Source organism: Pseudochaenichthys georgianus, unplaced genomic scaffold (assembly GCF_902827115.2).
Source record: "Pseudochaenichthys georgianus unplaced genomic scaffold, fPseGeo1.2 scaffold_465_arrow_ctg1, whole genome shotgun sequence".
Lineage (NCBI taxonomy): Eukaryota > Metazoa > Chordata > Actinopteri > Perciformes > Channichthyidae > Pseudochaenichthys > Pseudochaenichthys georgianus.
Genome location: NW_027263029.1, coordinates 91,982 through 109,481, shown reverse-complemented (window position 1 = coordinate 109,481; position 17,500 = coordinate 91,982). Strand labels below are relative to the sequence as shown.

At 49.3% G+C, this 17,500-nt stretch overlaps 1 protein-coding gene across 1 annotated transcript in view; it reads left to right on the top strand.

Annotated features, from left to right (window-relative positions):
- Positions 1-17,500, top strand: part of LOC117442744 (titin-like) — a gene marked incomplete at its 5' end in the record, with an annotated part of 210,055 nt that overhangs the window by 116,602 nt on the left and 75,953 nt on the right. The window contains 16 exon segments of the mRNA XM_071202478.1: positions 4,148-4,271; positions 4,364-4,630; positions 5,199-5,296; positions 5,381-5,549; positions 5,847-6,116; positions 6,361-6,627; positions 7,206-7,484; positions 7,944-8,352; positions 8,800-8,924; positions 9,003-9,269; positions 10,290-10,559; positions 10,795-11,094; positions 11,864-12,166; positions 12,322-12,509; positions 17,021-17,135; positions 17,230-17,498. Coding sequence (XP_071058579.1) covers positions 4,148-4,271; positions 4,364-4,630; positions 5,199-5,296; positions 5,381-5,549; positions 5,847-6,116; positions 6,361-6,627; positions 7,206-7,484; positions 7,944-8,352; positions 8,800-8,924; positions 9,003-9,269; positions 10,290-10,559; positions 10,795-11,094; positions 11,864-12,166; positions 12,322-12,509; positions 17,021-17,135; positions 17,230-17,498 — 3,720 coding nt within the window.

The window sequence follows — 17,500 nt, the reverse complement described above, 5'->3', positions numbered from 1 at the left end:
CTAACATGTTTCCTTACCACATTAAGATGTTTCCTTACGACGTCAAGATGTTTCCTTACGACAATAACATGTTTCCTTACGACGTCAAGATGTTTCCTTACCACATTAAGATGTTTCCTTACGACGTCAAGATGTTTCCTTACGACAATAACATGTTCCTTACGACGTCAAGATGTTTCCTTACCACATCAAGATGTTTCCTTACGACGTCAAGATGTTTCCTTACGACACTAACATGTTTCCTTACGACATCAAGATGTTTCCTTACGACGTCAAGATGTTTCCTTACGACAATAACATGTTTCCTTACCACATCAAGATGTTTCCTTACCACATCAAGATGTTTCCTTACCACATTACGACATCAAGATGTTTCCTTACGACATCAAGATGTTTCCTTACGACACTAAGATGTTTCCTTTCGACACTAAGCAGCACACACACCTCCAGCTGAGCAATAAAACAATGAAACTCCTCACCCCCCCAACACACACCATACATACGAATACAGAACACAAAGTATTTGTTGAAGGTACCAAAAATAAAAGTGCCTTTTAAGTCATTAATTTCTAACGTTTGGATCAGTTTGCTTTTTACACTCAGTAACCACCTTAAATATAATAAAGGTGCTTCTGTTAAACCCAAAGCAAGCCTTTACCAGAGCTGCTGTGTGATCATTGGAACAGCCAGCGACTTTCAAACACATCTTCCTCCCATGTGTCCTCGCTGAAGAGTTCCACGCTCTGTCCCGTGAGATGAATAAACACACTTATATGTCCTCGTGTCAAAGACACATAGATACTGTTATTCATATTCATATTTGTTATTGTTAAAACAAGCGAAAAGTGAAGACATTTTAATTGATCGTCATTGAAGAGTTTTATTTTGAAGGATTTCTTCCTGTGAGATAAATATAAACAAATGTAGCCGAAATATTTATTAACCAACAAATATTGAGAATAAGAGACGATATGATGCAGCGTGATGCAGTGTTGGGTGTGAAAGTGAAATCCAGCCTGGGGGGGGGGGGGGGGCCGTCAGGAGCCGTCAGGAGCAGCTGCCTGCATTCATTTAGCTGTCAGGCTAAAGGCTGACTCTGCACACACACACACACACACACACACACACACACACACACACACACACACATATGCATACATGTATATGGTATGCAGGGAGTCGCAGTTTAAAAATATAATCCGTTACAAAACGAGTTACCTGTAAAAATACATCTGGTTGCTATTAAATAATAGAACAAATAGTATTATGTTAGAGAACAGAACAATGGAGGGCGCTCCTATTGGCTAGCGCTCCTATTGGCTACCGCTCCTATTGGCTAACGCTCCTATTGGCTAGCGCTCCTATTGGCTAGCGCTCCTATTGGCTAACGCTCTTAATGGCTAGCGCTCCTATTGGCTAGCTCTCCTATTGGTTAGCGCTCCTATTGGCTAGCGCTCCTAATGGCTAGCTCTCCTATTGGCTAGCGCTCCTATTGGCTAGCGCTCCTAATGGCTAGCTCTCCTAATGGCTAGCTCTCCTAATGGCTAGCTCTCCTATTGGCTAGCGCTCCTAATGGCTAACGCTCTTAATGGCTAGCGCTCCTAATGGCTAGCTCTCCTATTGGTTAGCGCTCCTATTGGCTAGCGCTCCTAATGGCTAGCTCTCCTATTAGCTAGCGCTCCTATTGGCTAACGCTCCTATTGGCTAGCGCTCCTATTGGATAGCGCTCCTAATGGCTAGCTCTCCTATTGGCTAGCGCTCCTATTGGCTAGCGCTCCTATTGGCTAACGCTCCTAATGGCTAGCGCTCATAATGGCTAGCTCTCCTATTGGCTAGCGCTCCTATTGGCTAGCGCTCCTAATGGCTAGCGCTCCTATTGGCTAGCGCTCCTAATGGCTACCGCTCCTATTGGCTAACGCTCCTATTGGCTAGCGCTCCTATTGGCTAGCGCTCCTATTGGCTAACGCTCTTAATGGCTAGCGCTCCTATTGGCTAGCTCTCCTATTGGTTAGCGCTCCTATTGGCTAGCGCTCCTATTGGCTACCGCTCCTATTGGCTAACGCTCCTATTGGCTAGCGCTCCTATTGGCTAGCGCTCCTATTGGCTAACGCTCTTAATGGCTAGCGCTCCTATTGGCTAGCTCTCCTATTGGTTAGCGCTCCTATAGGCTAGCGCTCCTAATGGCTAGCTCTCCTATTAGCTAGCGCTCCTATTGGCTAGCGCTCCTATTGGCTAGCGCTCCTAATGGCTAGCTCTCCTAATGGCTAGCTCTCCTAATGGCTAGCTCTCCTATTGGCTAGCGCTCCTAATGGCTAACGCTCTTAATGGCTAGCGCTCCTAATGGCTAGCTCTCCTATTGGTTAGCGCTCCTATTGGCTAGCGCTCCTAATGGCTAGCTCTCCTATTGGCTAGCGCTCCTATTGGCTAACGCTCCTATTGGCTAGCGCTCCTATTGGATAGCGCTCCTAATGGCTAGCTCTCCTATTGGCTAGCGCTCCTATTGGCTAGCGCTCCTATTGGCTAACGCTCTTAATGGCTAGCGCTCCTAATGGCTAGCTCTCCTATTGGTTAGCGCTCCTATTGGCTAGCGCTCCTAATGGCTAGCTCTCCTATTAGCTAGCGCTCCTATTGGCTAACGCTCCTATTGGCTAGCGCTCCTATTGGATAGCGCTCCTAATGGCTAGCTCTCCTATTGGCTAGCGCTCCTATTGGCTAGCGCTCCTATTGGCTAACGCTCCTAATGGCTAGCGCTCATAATGGCTAGCTCTCCTATTGGCTAGCGCTCCTATTGGCTAGCGCTCCTAATGGCTAGCGCTCCTATTGGCTAGCGCTCCTAATGGCTAGCGCTCCTATTGGCTACTGTTCCTAATGGCTAGCGCTCCTAATGGCTAGCTCTCCTATTGGCTAGCGCTCCTATTGGCTAGCGCTCCTAATGGCTAGCGCTCCTAATGGCTAGCTCTCCTATTGGCTAGCGCTCCTAATGGCTAACGCTCTTAATGGCTAGCTCTCCTATTGGTTAGCGCTCCTATTGGCTAGCGCTCCTAATGGCTAGCTCTCCTATTAGCTAGCGCTCCTATTGGCTAACGCTCCTATTGGCTAGCGCTCCTAATGGCTAGCTCTCCTATTAGCTAGCGCTCCTATTGGCTAACGCTCCTATTGGCTAGCGCTCCTAATGGCTAGCTCTCCTAATGGCTAGCGCTCCTATTGGCTAACGCTCCTATTGGCTAGCGCTCCTATTGGATAGCGCTCCTAATGGCTAGCTCTCCTATTGGCTAGCGCTCCTATTGGCTAGCGCTCCTATTGGCTAGCGCTCCTATTGGCTAGCGCTCCTATTGGCTAGCGCTCCTATTGGCTAGCGCTCCTAATGGCTCGCGCTCCTAATGGCTCGCGCTCCAACACATTGTGAATAAAGTTCCATGAATCTCAATATAAAGTCGTAACCCAGGCAACGGTTTTCTTCAGAAAGCCCAGAATTGAACACAGGTTAACTTTTTAACACTGTGACGAATGTCCAAAACAGCCAATAGGATCGAGGCAGTTCCAGAAGTCGTAAATGGAAAGTAGATTTAGAAACACCTACAGTATATATACATTACATGACATGGTATTTAGACACTTCAACGGGAGCAATACGGCGTTCAGCATCTTACTCGAGGAGCCTTTGACGTGCTGACTGCAGACGGGGGGATTGAACCAGCAACCCCCCCATATACAGATAAGCGCACTAAGCCATAGCCACGCCAAATACATGACACCGAGTTTAATGCAAAAAAAAAAAAGCGTTTCCCAACCGAGTTGAAATCGCAGCTGTGTTTTAACGATGCATGGCGATCACATTCAATCAGATCTTTATTGTCATTGCACATTGACAACAAGATGTGGTTAGCATCTGAGCAGCAGCGCAAGGAAGGGTGGAGTGCAGCGTAGTCTGATATACAGAGGGAATATGGAGGTATGATGAAGCTAAGATATGAAGTATTATAGGGTTCTCTGCTGAGCGCCACACAGCTAGCTAGCGCTCTTGATTAGCACGCTGGTTGGATTTTAAATACCCTGCGTCCGGTCTGAAGGCTGCATGACTCTGTAGAGCCTGGCAGGCGATGCGCAGGGCGGTGCTAACCCTCCTAATACCTGGTGTGTTGAACAGGTGGTGTTGAAGTCGGAAGCTAAAGTCCACAGCCTGACTCTGAGGGACGTCAAGCTCAATGAAGCCGGACAGATCAAACTCACCGCCAAGGACTTCCAGACGGACGCCAACCTCATCGTCAAAGGTCTGCCGAGGCACTCTGAGAGACTGCTGACTCCCCACTGGAGGGTTCCATAGGTAAAGCCCAATAACACGTGTTTCTGTTTGGGGGTTCAGAGCCGGCGGTGGAGTTCTCGAAGCCTCTGCAGGACCAGACGGTGGAGGAGGAGGCCACCGCCACACTGGAGTGTGAAGTGTCCCGGGAGAAGGCCGAGGTGAGATGGTTCAAGGACGGCACGGAGATCAGGAAGACAAAGAAGTACGAGATGATCGTGGACGGCCACAAGAGGGCGCTGATCATCCACGGCTGCACGCTGGACGACTCCAGGACGTACGCCTGCGACGCCAAGCAGTTCAAGACCTCCTGCTTCCTCAACGTGGAGCGTGAGTCCAGCAGGGAACGCTCACTCTATAGATATCGAGAGGGATGTCGTGCAGTAGACAGACCTCTCAGAAAAAGCTTAAGGAGCTTCCAGGGAAGTCTAGAGACCCTTTGAAGACTAATAAAGGAACTTCCTTAGAGTTCTAGCTAAGGAACCGTCTTCAGGAGGTTTTAAGTTGTACCTCCTGAAAAAGGAAATTGAAATGAGAGTTAAGGACGAATCTGAATCACTTCTAGTCAGGGAAACCCTTTGTAAAGAGTTAACGGATAGAAGCACGATGCGAGACCCTACCCCCTCTAAGAGTCCATTCAACACTCACCAGCTCTTGTTAAACAACCCTTCATATTACTGAAATAGCCAATCCAAAGTGTAAAGAAACCCTTATGAAAGTTAAGAAATCTCTTGTAAGAGGTTAATGACCCGTGAAGACGTGAAGGAACCCTCATGAAACCCTTGAAAAGACCCTTAAAGACTTTTAGAAGTTCCTACCAAGTGTCCCGTTAGCCTTGGGGACCCTCGTGGACCCTGATGAGGAGTCATTTAAAGTGTTTCTATTCGTGCGTCCTCAGCTCCACACATCGAGTTTTCGAAGCCGCTGCACGACGTGGAAGTGAAAGAGAAGGAATCTGCCAGGTTTGAGTGTGAAGTGTCCAGACAGGACGTCAAGGTGAGTGTCCGTCCACGGATAAACAGATCAATAAAGGTTTGGTTTAAAGACGGCGTGGCTCACGCCCCTCCTCCTCTCTCTCAGGTCCGCTGGTTCAAAGACGGAAGTGAAATCAGGAAAGGGAAGAAGTACGAGATGGTGTCTCAGGGCCGGCAGCACGTCCTCATCGTCCACAAGTCCGTGTTCGACGACGAGGCGGAGTACGAGTGCGACGCCAAAACCATCAAGTCCTCCGGCATGCTCACCGTCGTCGGTAAGGAATATTTCATATATATAAATATCACGGATCCAGAGCAAGGTTTCCGTACGGGAGCAACTGGGGTTCAGCTGAGATGCTGACCTTCAGATAATTCATAATTAACCTCAGTAGTTTCTGATTGACTTGCTTCGTAAGATCGGTTTGATTCAACATGAAGAACAATAATATTTAGTCTTTATCAATGCAGTAAAGACGTACGCAAATCTATTGTTTTTTATTTTCCATTTACCCGTTCTATGAAGTATGTGAAAGTGTCTGAGAGCCTTATTCTGACGGGCGTTGTGTCCACAGAGGAGGAGACGCGCTTCAGTAAGAACCTGTCCAGCGTGGAGGGCACGGAGACGGACAGCGTGAAGCTGATCTGCGAGGTGTCCAAGCCCTCGGCCGAGGTGCGCTGGTTCAGAGGAGACGAGGAGCTGCCGGAGGGCGGCCGCTACGAGCACATCGTGGACGGGAAGAGGAGGATCCTGCTGATCCAGGACCTGAAGATGGCCGACGCCGCGGAGTACACCTGCAGGCTGAGCGCCAGCATCAAGACCTCCGGGACCCTCAAGATCAACGGTGAGGAGAGAGATCTATTTCATCTTGACTTTATTATCAGCGGTACAGGGAGAGAACACTTTGTAATTATTATTATTAGACAAGATCAACCGTGCGGAGGAATATTCTCATGATAACTCTAGAGATTAGTATTCGGACTATAAGATGCTGTTATGATAACTGTATCTCTTCAGGACTGCTCAAGTAACCTGTGTTCCCCTTGATGCGTGTGTGACCTCTGACCCCTGCTGCTTCCTCCTCTCAGAGCTGGCCGCAGAGTTCATCTCGCGGCCGCACAGCGTGGAGGTGGTGGAGGGCGAGAAGGCGGAGTTCAGCTGCTCCGTCTCCAAAGACACGTTCGAGGTGAAGTGGCTGAAGGACGGCTCGGAGCTGCGGGCCGGAGACAAGTTCAGCATGCTGAGCGACGGGAAGAGACGCTCGCTGGTCATCAAGGACAGCGAGCCCAAGGACGAGGGCGCCTACGTGGTGATGATCGGAGCGACGCGCGCCAGCGCAGACCTCACCGTGCTCGGTAAGCCCCGCCCACTGAGGGCATCGTCACGTATATAGCGCTTTTCCCAGTGCTCAAAGACGCTTCACACAAAAACAGAAACAGCACAAAGCAAACACAAACACACAAAGAGAAGTCCTGATCCAAGTGTTCATAGTTCCTGCTGCAATACGTCTTTATACCAAATCTCCTCCGCTGGACGAGAGCGCTCCAGAGCTCCTCTGGACTACTGGACGTATAACATTCACACTCTACATTTATCTTCAATTTCAGATGTACTATTCCATTCCTCACACACTTTTATAGTATCCTGCTTTATAAGCTGCTTTGCTATTTTATTTCTATTTCAGACGTTTACTTTTTGAATTGTTTATTTCTAGTCTATTCATTTCTCTAATGTTCAACGCCTTGTCTGTTTATGCTGCTGCAACGCAAACATGTCCCACATCGGGATCAATAAAGTACTTCTTATCTTAGTTTATATTCTAACATTTCATTTTTGGAATGAAAACCGACCTTATTGCCTACAGAATGTGAAATGTCGTACTCCAGCTTACGTTGAGTTTTTAACACTAACATGGATCCGTCTCGCCCTGCAGAGAAGCTGAGGATCATCACGGCGCTGAAGGACACGGAGGCCAAGGAGGGACAGGAAGTGGTTCTGAACTGCGAGGTGAACACAGAGGGAGCGAAGGCCAAGTGGCTGAAGAAGGAGGAGACGGTGTTCGAGAGCAGCAAGTACGTGATGGTGCAGAGAGACAACGTGTTCTCGCTGAGGATCAAAGACGCCCAGAAGGGAGACGAGTCCGAGTACAGCATCAACCTGACCAATCAGAGAGGAGAGCAGGCCAAGAGCGCCTGCAACCTCTCCGTCAAAGGTACTATCATAGAATATATTATATATAATAAAATACAACATCAATCTGACCAATCAGAGAGGAGCAGCTGCAACCTCTCCGTCAAAGGTAATAACATAGAATATATATACATATAATAAAATACAACATAAATCTGACCAATCAGAGAGGAGCAGCTGCAAAGGTATTAACATAGAATACAACATGTATTCATCTTTGGTCAAAGGTAATGATATATCCTAAGGGAATAATATATGATAAGAATATAAAATGTATACTTAAACATCAACCCGGCCAATTAGAGAGGACTCATTTTAGATGTTGATAAATAATATAATGTAGAAAATACATAAACAACTGTGTAAATCTACAAAGGTGTGTTTAGCTGTTGTCTGGTGAAGTAGAATACATATGTATATCACTCTTTAATTGGTGCCAGAGTTGATCACATGACCTGACGGTGTTCTTTGTGTGCTTCAGAGGAGAGCATGAGGTTCGTGGTTCCTCTGGAGGATATCGACACTCAGGAGAAGAACACAATCGTCTTCACCTGCAAGGTGAACCGGCCCAACGCCACGCTGAAGTGGATGAAGGCGGGCCAGGAGATCAGCTTCAGTAAACGCATCGTATACCGGGCGGACAAAGAGAAGCACACGCTCACCGTCAAGGACTGTACGCTTGCCGACGAGGGCGAGTACACCGCCATAGCTGGAGACAGCAAGTGCACGGCGGAGCTGATCATCAGCGAGGCCCCCACCGACTTCAGCATACAGCTGAAGGACCAGACCATCACAGAGTTCGAGGACGCAGAGTTCACCTGCAAACTCACCAAAGACAAGGCAGACCCCAAGTGGTACAGGAACGGACGTGAGATCAGAGAAGGACCCAGGTACGGCTGCTATCAATATATCTATCGAGCTCTTTCTCAAAAACCAACATTACAAAGGCTGTTGTAGATAACCAGGTTTGAAGGGGCACCACAGGGTTCGAGCCTGGGCCCTCTTTTATTTGCTATATACATAAATAGTTCAGAAACTGGACAGGAGATCAGAGAAGGACCCAGGTACGGCATTCATCCTTAAGGGGTACCACAAGGTTCAAGCTTGGGCCCCTTTGTTTTTTTAACAATTGACATAGATTGTTTGCAAACGGACGTGAGATAAGGGATTTATATTTACATATTAATTGATTTGAGAAAAATAAATGATCATATTCAGTTTGTTGCAAAAAAGGTAAAACATGGACTTAGATTTCATTAGAAATACGTTTTTTTGTTTCTTCTGTTAAACAGAAATCCAACTGACTGACTCATAACGTGCTTTTTTTGTTTCCCCAGATATACATTTGTGAGAGAAGGGAAGATGTGCACGCTGCGCATTAAGGAGTGCAGACCCGATGATGAGTGTGAGTACGCCTGCGGAGTGGACGACAAGAGATCCAGAGCCCGGCTCTTCATCGACGGTGAGGATTCACTCTTTAACATAAAGGATGTTTTTGTGATAAAGTAGTCCCTGCTCATAATCCCTTCCCGTTCTGCAGAGACCCCAGTGGAGATCATCAGACCCCCCCAGGACGCGTTCCAGGCCCCCGGCTCGGACGTAGTGTTCGAGGTGGAGCTGAACAAGGACCGCGTGGAGGTGAAGTGGCTGAGGAACAACATGACAGTCGTGCAGGGAGACAAGTACCAGATGATGAGCGAGGGCAAGATCCACCGGCTGCAGGTCTGCGAGATCCGGCCCAGAGACCAGGGCGAGTACAGACTCGTCGTCAAGGACAAAGACGCCAAGGCCAAGCTGGAGCTCGCAGGTAAGAGACGCACCAGACACTGTCCCTGAGACGCACCAGAGACTGTCCCTGAGGTGCACCAGACACTGTCCCTGAGGTGCACCAAACACTGTCCCTGAGGGGCACCAGACACAGTCCCTGAGGGGCACCAAACACTGTCCCTGAGGGGCACCAGACACGGTCCCTGAGGGGCACCAGACACTGTCCCTGAGGGGCACCAGACACTGTCCCTGAGGTGCACCAGACACTGTCCCTGAGGGGCACCAGACACGGTCCCTGAGGGGCACCAGACACTGTCCCTGAGGTGCACCAGACACTGTCCCTGAGGGGCACCAGACACTGTCCCTGAGGGGCACCAGACACGGTCCCTGAGGGGCACCAGACACTGTCCCTGAGGGGCACCAGACACTGTCCCTGAGGTGCACCAAACACTGTCCCTGAGGGGCACCAGACACAGTCCCTGAGGGGCACCAAACACTGTCCCTGAGGGGCACCAGACACGGTCCCTGAGGGGCACCAGACACTGTCCCTGAGGTGCACCAGACACTGTCCCTGAGGGGCACCAGACACAGTCCCTGAGGGGCACCAAACACTGTCCCTGAGGGGCACCAGACACGGTCCCTGAGGGGCACCAGACACTGTCCCTGAGGTGCACCAGACACTGTCCCTGAGGGGCACCAGACACGGTCCCTGAGGGGCACCAGACACTGTCCCTGAGGTGCACCAAACACTGTCCCTGAGGGGCACCAGACACAGTCCCTGAGGGGCACCAAACACTGTCCCTGAGGGGCACCAGACACGGTCCCTGAGGGGCACCAGACACTGTCCCTGAGGTGCACCAGACACTGTCCCTGAGGGGCACCAGACACTGTCCCTGAGGGGCACCAGACACCAGACACTCAGTCATTAAAGGATAATACATTGATACTCCAGGATCGGAAGATGTTAACGATGAATAAAGAGGGAACCTGATCCCCATACATGAGCACGGTGTGTCCAGTGTTGTTGTCTCTCTGACCCTGTGTCCTCCTCCTCCTGCAGCGGTGCCTCAGATCAAGACAACAGACCAGAGCTACGTCACTGACGCCAGGAAGCCCATCGTCATGGCCGTCCCGTACAGCGCCTACCCTCAGGCCGTGGCCGACTGGATGTACAACAACAGGAGTCTGCCCAAGGACAACATCCACACCTCAGCCGACCGCACAGAGCTCAGGCTGAAGGACCCGCTGAAGTCCGACGAGGGCCGCTACAAGATCACCATCAAGAACAAGCACGGGCAGGGGGAGGCCTTCATCAACCTGGAGGTCATCGGTGAGTCTGAACACAGGGGACAATGTTGGGACAGAACACACTGCATTACTTTATCTTACATTCAGAGTCGTGTGACCGTGCTATAGTTCCTTTATCGCCCAACATTAGCTGCCTTTCATTTCGATTGTTAATCCTAAATCACACGGAGAAATCCCATTGGACCAGGAAGATGCTGATGGAGAAATCCCACCTCCCTGCACCACTGTTTAACTTGACCCTCCTCTTGTTTCTCCAGACGTCCCTGGACGCGTGAAGAACTTCCAGGTTGTCGACACCGCCGACGGCGAGGTGAGTCTGGCGTGGGAGGAGCCTGAGAGCGATGGCGGCGCTAAGGTCATTGCCTACGTTGTGGAGAGACGCGACGTGAAGCGTAAGACGTGGACTCTGGCCACGGATCACTCCGAGAGTCCGGAGTACACGGTGACCGGACTCCAGAAGGACTCCATGTATCTGTTCAGAGTCTGCGCCAGAAACCGGGTCGGCAGCGGACCCAACGTGGACACCGACAAACCCGTACAGGCCAAGAACAAGTTCGGTAAGACTGGGTTTCAATTGGAAGTGATAGATTCAAGGTGTATTATTGGGTTGCCACGAGCACACCTCAACGACACTGGGAGAACGAATGCCGTTACAAAGGCATCCATTCGTTTTCTTAAATGCAGTTTTTTTTGTGTGTTTATTTGTTTTGAGCATATTTTAATAATAATAATAATAATATATTAATTTGATATAGCGCTTTTCTGAACCCAAAGACGCTTTACATTTGGGAGGGAGGGTAGACAAACAAAACCAAAACAGAGACAGAACCAAAAAGAAACAAAACACAACATATATTTTATAGACAGATAAAAAGAGGATTGGAATACTGAAGGAATGGAAGTTGTCTAAGTACATTGGTACACCGCTTTGATTCGAGCAGGTGATGATAATAATAATAATAATAATAATAATAATGGGTTCCATTTATAAAGCACTTCATATTTGAATTCAAATCCCGAAGTGCTCCAAGTAGTGAGCATGAACAGTATAAATAAACATTACACGACACGGTAGAATTAATAAAAAAGCAATACAAATAAATAAAAAATAGAAACCGTTTTGACCTAAAGATGCATTTCAGATGGGCCTAAAGTCATCATATGTTTTCCAAGTCTTTCCACGTGTTTCAGAAATGAGCGAGAAACGGGAATGGCCTAACAACGATCCATATTCCCTCAGACGGGACAACGCATCTCATCCATGAGGTTATATGTAACATGAGTGCTCAGGTTCCTGACGTGTTTTCTGTGTCCCATGACTTCCAGACGTTCCCGAGGCTCCTCTGAACGTCATCGTAGGAAACGTGACGAAGTTCGGCTGCACCGTCTCCTGGGATCCTCCGGAGTCTGACGGCGGCTCGCCCATCACCTCCTTCATCATCGAGCTGCGCGACCGCACGTCCGTGAAGTGGACGCCCGTGCAGATCACGAAGGCCGACGAGCTGAGCGCCATCGTCAACGACGTCATCGAGAACAAGGAGTACATCTTCAGAGTGAAGGCGCAGAACAAGGCCGGCGAGGGGAAGCCCAGCGCCGCCTCGCACCCCGTTAAGATCATGGACCCCATCGGTAAGCTAGCTTCAAATTCACTTTATGGACCAGATCTGCTTGATCCATCCCACTCTGGGGTATCTCTCCGTCACAGCGGCATGGTAGAACGAGGCCTACACGGTATAACGCCTGAAGTGCATGTCGTGATATGTATGTTCTGACCCCCCCTGCAGAGAGGCCCAGTGCGCCCCTGAACCTGGTCTCGCAGGACCAGAACAAGAACTCTGTGCAGCTGAGCTGGGAGACGCCGCTGAGGAACGGAGGCAGCACGATCACCGGATACATCATCCAGCGCTGCGAGGAGGGAACCGACAAGTGGATGCGGTGCAACACCCGCCTCTGCCAAGACCTCTGCTTCAACGTACGTCTTACACATCTTAAGAGACGTCCGATACGGGACTTTAGTTAGTGTGGAAACACCTCGGATACATCTCAAGAGACGTCCGATACGGGACTTTAGTTAGTGTGGGAGCACCTCGGACACATCTTAAGAGACGTCTGATACGGGACTTTAGTTAGTGTGGGAACACCTCGGATACATCTTAAGAGACGTCTGATACGGGACTTTAGTTAGTGTGGGAGCACCTCGGATACATCTCAAGAGACGTCCGATACGGGACTTTAGTTAGTGTGGGAACACCTCGGATACATCTCAAGAGACGTCTGATACGGGACTTTAGTTAGTGTGGGAACACCTCGGATACATCTCAAGAGACGTCCGATACGGGACTTTAGTTAGTGTGGGAGCACCTCGGATACATCTCAAGAGACGTCTGATACGGGACTTTAGTTAGTGTGGGAGCACCTCGGATACATCTCAAGAGACGTCCGATACGGGACTTTAGTTAGTGTGGGAACACCTCGGATACATCTCAAGAGACGTCTGATACGGGACTTTAGTTAGTGTGGGAGCACCTCGGATACATCTCAAGAGACGTCCGATACGGGACTTTAGTTAGTGTGGGAACACCTCGGATACATCTCAAGAGACGTCCGATACGGGACTTTAGTTAGTGTGGGAACACCTCGGATACATCTCAAGAGACGTCCGATACGGGACTTTAGTTAGTGTGGGAGCACCTCGGATACATCTCAAGAGACGTCCGATACGGGACTTTAGTTAGTGTGGGAGCACCTCGGATACATCTCAAGAGACGTCCGATACGGGACTTTAGTTAGTGTGGGAACACCTCGGATACATCTCAAGAGACGTCCGATACGGGACTTTAGTTAGTGTGGGAAGCACCTCGGATACATCTCAAGAGACGTCCGATACGGGACTTTAGTTAGTGTGGGAAACACCTCGGATACATCTCAAGAGACGTCTGATACGGGACTTTAGTTAGTGTGGGAAACACCTCGGACACATCTCAAGAGACGTCCGATACGGGACTTTAGTTAGTGTGGAAACACCTCGGATACATCTCAAGAGACGTCCGATACGGGACTTTAGTTAGTGTGGGAACACCTCGGATACATCTCAAGAGACGTCCGATACGGGACTTTAGTTAGTGTGGGAACACCTCGGATACATCTCAAGAGACGTCTGATACGGGACTTTAGTTAGTGTGGGAGCACCTCGGACACATCTTAAGAGACGTCCGATACGGGACTTTAGTTAGTGTGGAAACACCTCGGATACATCTCAAGAGACGTCTGATACGGGACTTTAGTTAGCACCTCGGACACATCTTAAGAGACGTCCGATACGGGACTTTAGTTAGTGTGGAAACACCTCGGATACATCTCAAGAGACGTCTGATACGGGACTTTAGTTAGTGTGGAAACACCTCGGATACATCTCAAGAGACGTCCGATACGGGACTTTAGTTAGTGTGGAACACCTCGGACACATCTCAAGAGACGTCCGATACGGGACTTTAGTTAGTGTGGGAACACCTCGGACACATCTCAAGAGACGTCCGATACGGGACTTTAGTTAGTGTGGGAACACCTCGGATACATCTCAAGAGACGTCCGATACGGGACTTTAGTTAGTGTGGAAACACCTCGGATACATCTCAAGAGACGTCCGATACGGGACTTTAGTTAGTGTGGGAACACCTCGGATACATCTCAAGAGACGTCCGATACGGGACTTTAGTTAGTGTGGGAAACACCTCGGATACATCTCAAGAGACGTCCGATACGGGACTTTAGTTAGTGTGGGAACACCTCGGATACATCTCAAGAGACGTCCGATACGGGACTTTAGTTAGTGTGGGAAACACCTCGGATACATCTCAAGAGACGTCCGATACGGGACTTTAGTTAGTGTGGGAACACCTCGGATACATCTCAAGAGACGTCCGATACGGGACTTTAGTTAGTGTGGGAACACCTCGGATACATCTCAAGAGACGTCCGATACGGGACTTTAGTTAGTGTGGGAACACCTCGGATACATCTCAAGAGACGTCCGATACGGGACTTTAGTTAGTGTGGGAACACCTCGGATACATCTCAAGAGACGTCCGATACGGGACTTTAGTTAGTGTGGGAACACCTCGGATACATCTCAAGAGACGTCCGATACGGGACTTTAGTTAGTGTGGGAACACCTCGGATACATCTCAAGAGACGTCCGATACGGGACTTTAGTTAGTGTGGAACACCTCGGATACATCTCAAGAGACGTCCGATACGGGACTTTAGTTAGTGTGGGAACACCTCGGATACATCTCAAGAGACGTCCGATACGGGACTTTAGTTAGTGTGGGAACACCTCGGATACATCTCAAGAGACGTCCGATACGGGACTTTAGTTAGTGTGGGAACACCTCGGATACATCTCAAGAGACGTCCGATACGGGACTTTAGTTAGTGTGGGAACACCTCGGATACATCTCAAGAGACGTCCGATACGGGACTTAGTTAGTGTGGGAACACCTCGGATACATCTCAAGAGACGTCCGATACGGGACTTTAGTTAGTGTGGGAACACCTCGGATACATCTCAAGAGACGTCCGATACGGGACTTTAGTTAGTGTGGGAACACCTCGGATACATCTCAAGAGACGTCCGATACGGGACTTTAGTTAGTGTGGGAAACACCTCGGATACATCTCAAGAGACGTCCGATACGGGACTTTAGTTAGTGTGGGAACACCTCGGATACATCTCAAGAGACGTCCGATACGGGACTTTAGTTAGTGTGGGAACACCTCGGACACATCTCAAGAGACGTCCGATACGGGACTTTAGTTAGTGTGGGAACACCTCGGATACATCTCAAGAGACGTCCGATACGGGACTTTAGTTAGTGTGGAACACCTCGGATACATCTCAAGAGACGTCCGATACGGGACTTTAGTTAGTGTGGGAACACCTCGGATACATCTCAAGAGACGTCCGATACGGGACTTTAGTTAGTGTGGAACACCTCGGATACATCTCAAGAGACGTCCGATACGGGACTTTAGTTAGTGTGGGAACACCTCGGATACATCTCAAGAGACGTCCGATACGGGACTTTAGTTAGTGTGGGAACACCTCGGATACATCTCAAGAGACGTCCGATACGGGACTTTAGTTAGTGTGGAAACACCTCGGATACATCTCAAGAGACGTCTGATACGGGACTTTAGTTAGTGTGGGAACACCTCGGATACATCTCAAGAGACGTCCGATACGGGACTTTAGTTAGTGTGGAAACACCTCGGATACATCTCAAGAGACGTCTGATACGGGACTTTAGTTAGTGTGGGAACACCTCGGATACATCTCAAGAGACGTCCGATACGGGACTTTAGTTAGTGTGGAAACACCTCGGATACATCTCAAGAGACGTCCGATACGGGACTTTAGTTAGTGTGGAAACACCTCGGACACATCTCAAGAGACGTCTGATACGGGACTTTAGTTAGTGTGGGAACACCTCGGATACATCTCAAGAGACGTCCGATACGGGACTTTAGTTAGTGTGGGAACACCTCGGATACATCTCAAGAGACGTCCGATACGGGACTTTAGTTAGTGTGGGAAACACCTCGGATACATCTCAAGAGACGTCCGATACGGGACTTTAGTTAGTGTGGGAACACCTCGGATACATCTCAAGAGACGTCCGATACGGGACTTTAGTTAGTGTGGGAGCACCTCGGATACATCTCAAGAGACGTCCGATACGGGACTTTAGTTAGTGTGGGAACACCTCGGATACATCTCAAGAGACGTCCGATACGGGACTTTAGTTAGTGTGGGAACACCTCGGATACATCTCAAGAGACGTCCGATACGGGACTTTAGTTAGTGTGGGAACACCTCGGATACATCTCAAGAGACGTCTGATACGGGACTTTAGTTAGTGTGGGAACACCTCGGATACATCTCAAGAGACGTCCGATACGGGACTTTAGTTAGTGTGGGAAACACCTCGGATACATCTCAAGAGACGTCCTGATACGGGACTTTAGTTAGTGTGGGAACACCTCGGATACATCTCAAGAGACGTCCGATACGGGACTTTAGTTAGTGTGGAAAAAGTGCCAAAATGTCAGGCTATTTAAACACTCTTTTTTGTGCAGCTGCAAAATCATTTCACAGTTATTTGCTTCTATTGGCTGCTTCAAAATAAAAGCCCTCCTGCTGCTTCAAAATAAAAGCCCTCCAGTGGATCCTTCAAAGTAAAAGTATTCTAAAAGCATGTGGCCTTCACAGTGTCTTTAAGCCCTTTACACAAGTCCTTTGCAGCTTCTCCCCATTAAAAGTCCTCCAGCAGTGGTTTCAGAGTAAAAGCCCTCCTGCTCCTTCAGAATAAAAGCCCTCCTGCTCCTTCAGAATAAAAGCCCTCCTGCTCCTTCAGAATAAAAGCCCTCCAGCATTTTCGTTTTATTTTATTTTGACACTGTTCCTGTACGTGTTACCTTCAGGTGTCTGGTCTGAAATACGGGAAGAAGTACAACTACAAAGTGTTCGCTGAGAACGCCGCCGGACTGTCCGACCCGTCCAACACCATCGGCCCCCTGCTGGCCGACGACACACACTGTGAGTGTTTTAATTACCACTGACTCTAAAAATGATCAGATATAAATACAGTAAAAGGTCCAGTTCCCATCATGCACCTCTCTCCCCCCTGCAGGCGCTCCTTCCTTCGACCTGAGTGCGTTCAAAGACGGTCTGGAGGTGATCGTGCCGCAGCCCCTCACCATCAGGGTCCCGATCACCGGGTACCCCACGCCCGTCGCCAAGTGGACGTTCAGAGAGAAGCAGCTGAGCACCAACGAGGAGCGCGTCTCCATGACGACCAAGTCCTCGTTCACGGAGCTCATCGTGATGCCGAGCGTCCGCCCCGATAAGGGAACCTACACCCTGACGCTGGAGAACGACGTGACTTCCATCAGCGGAGAATC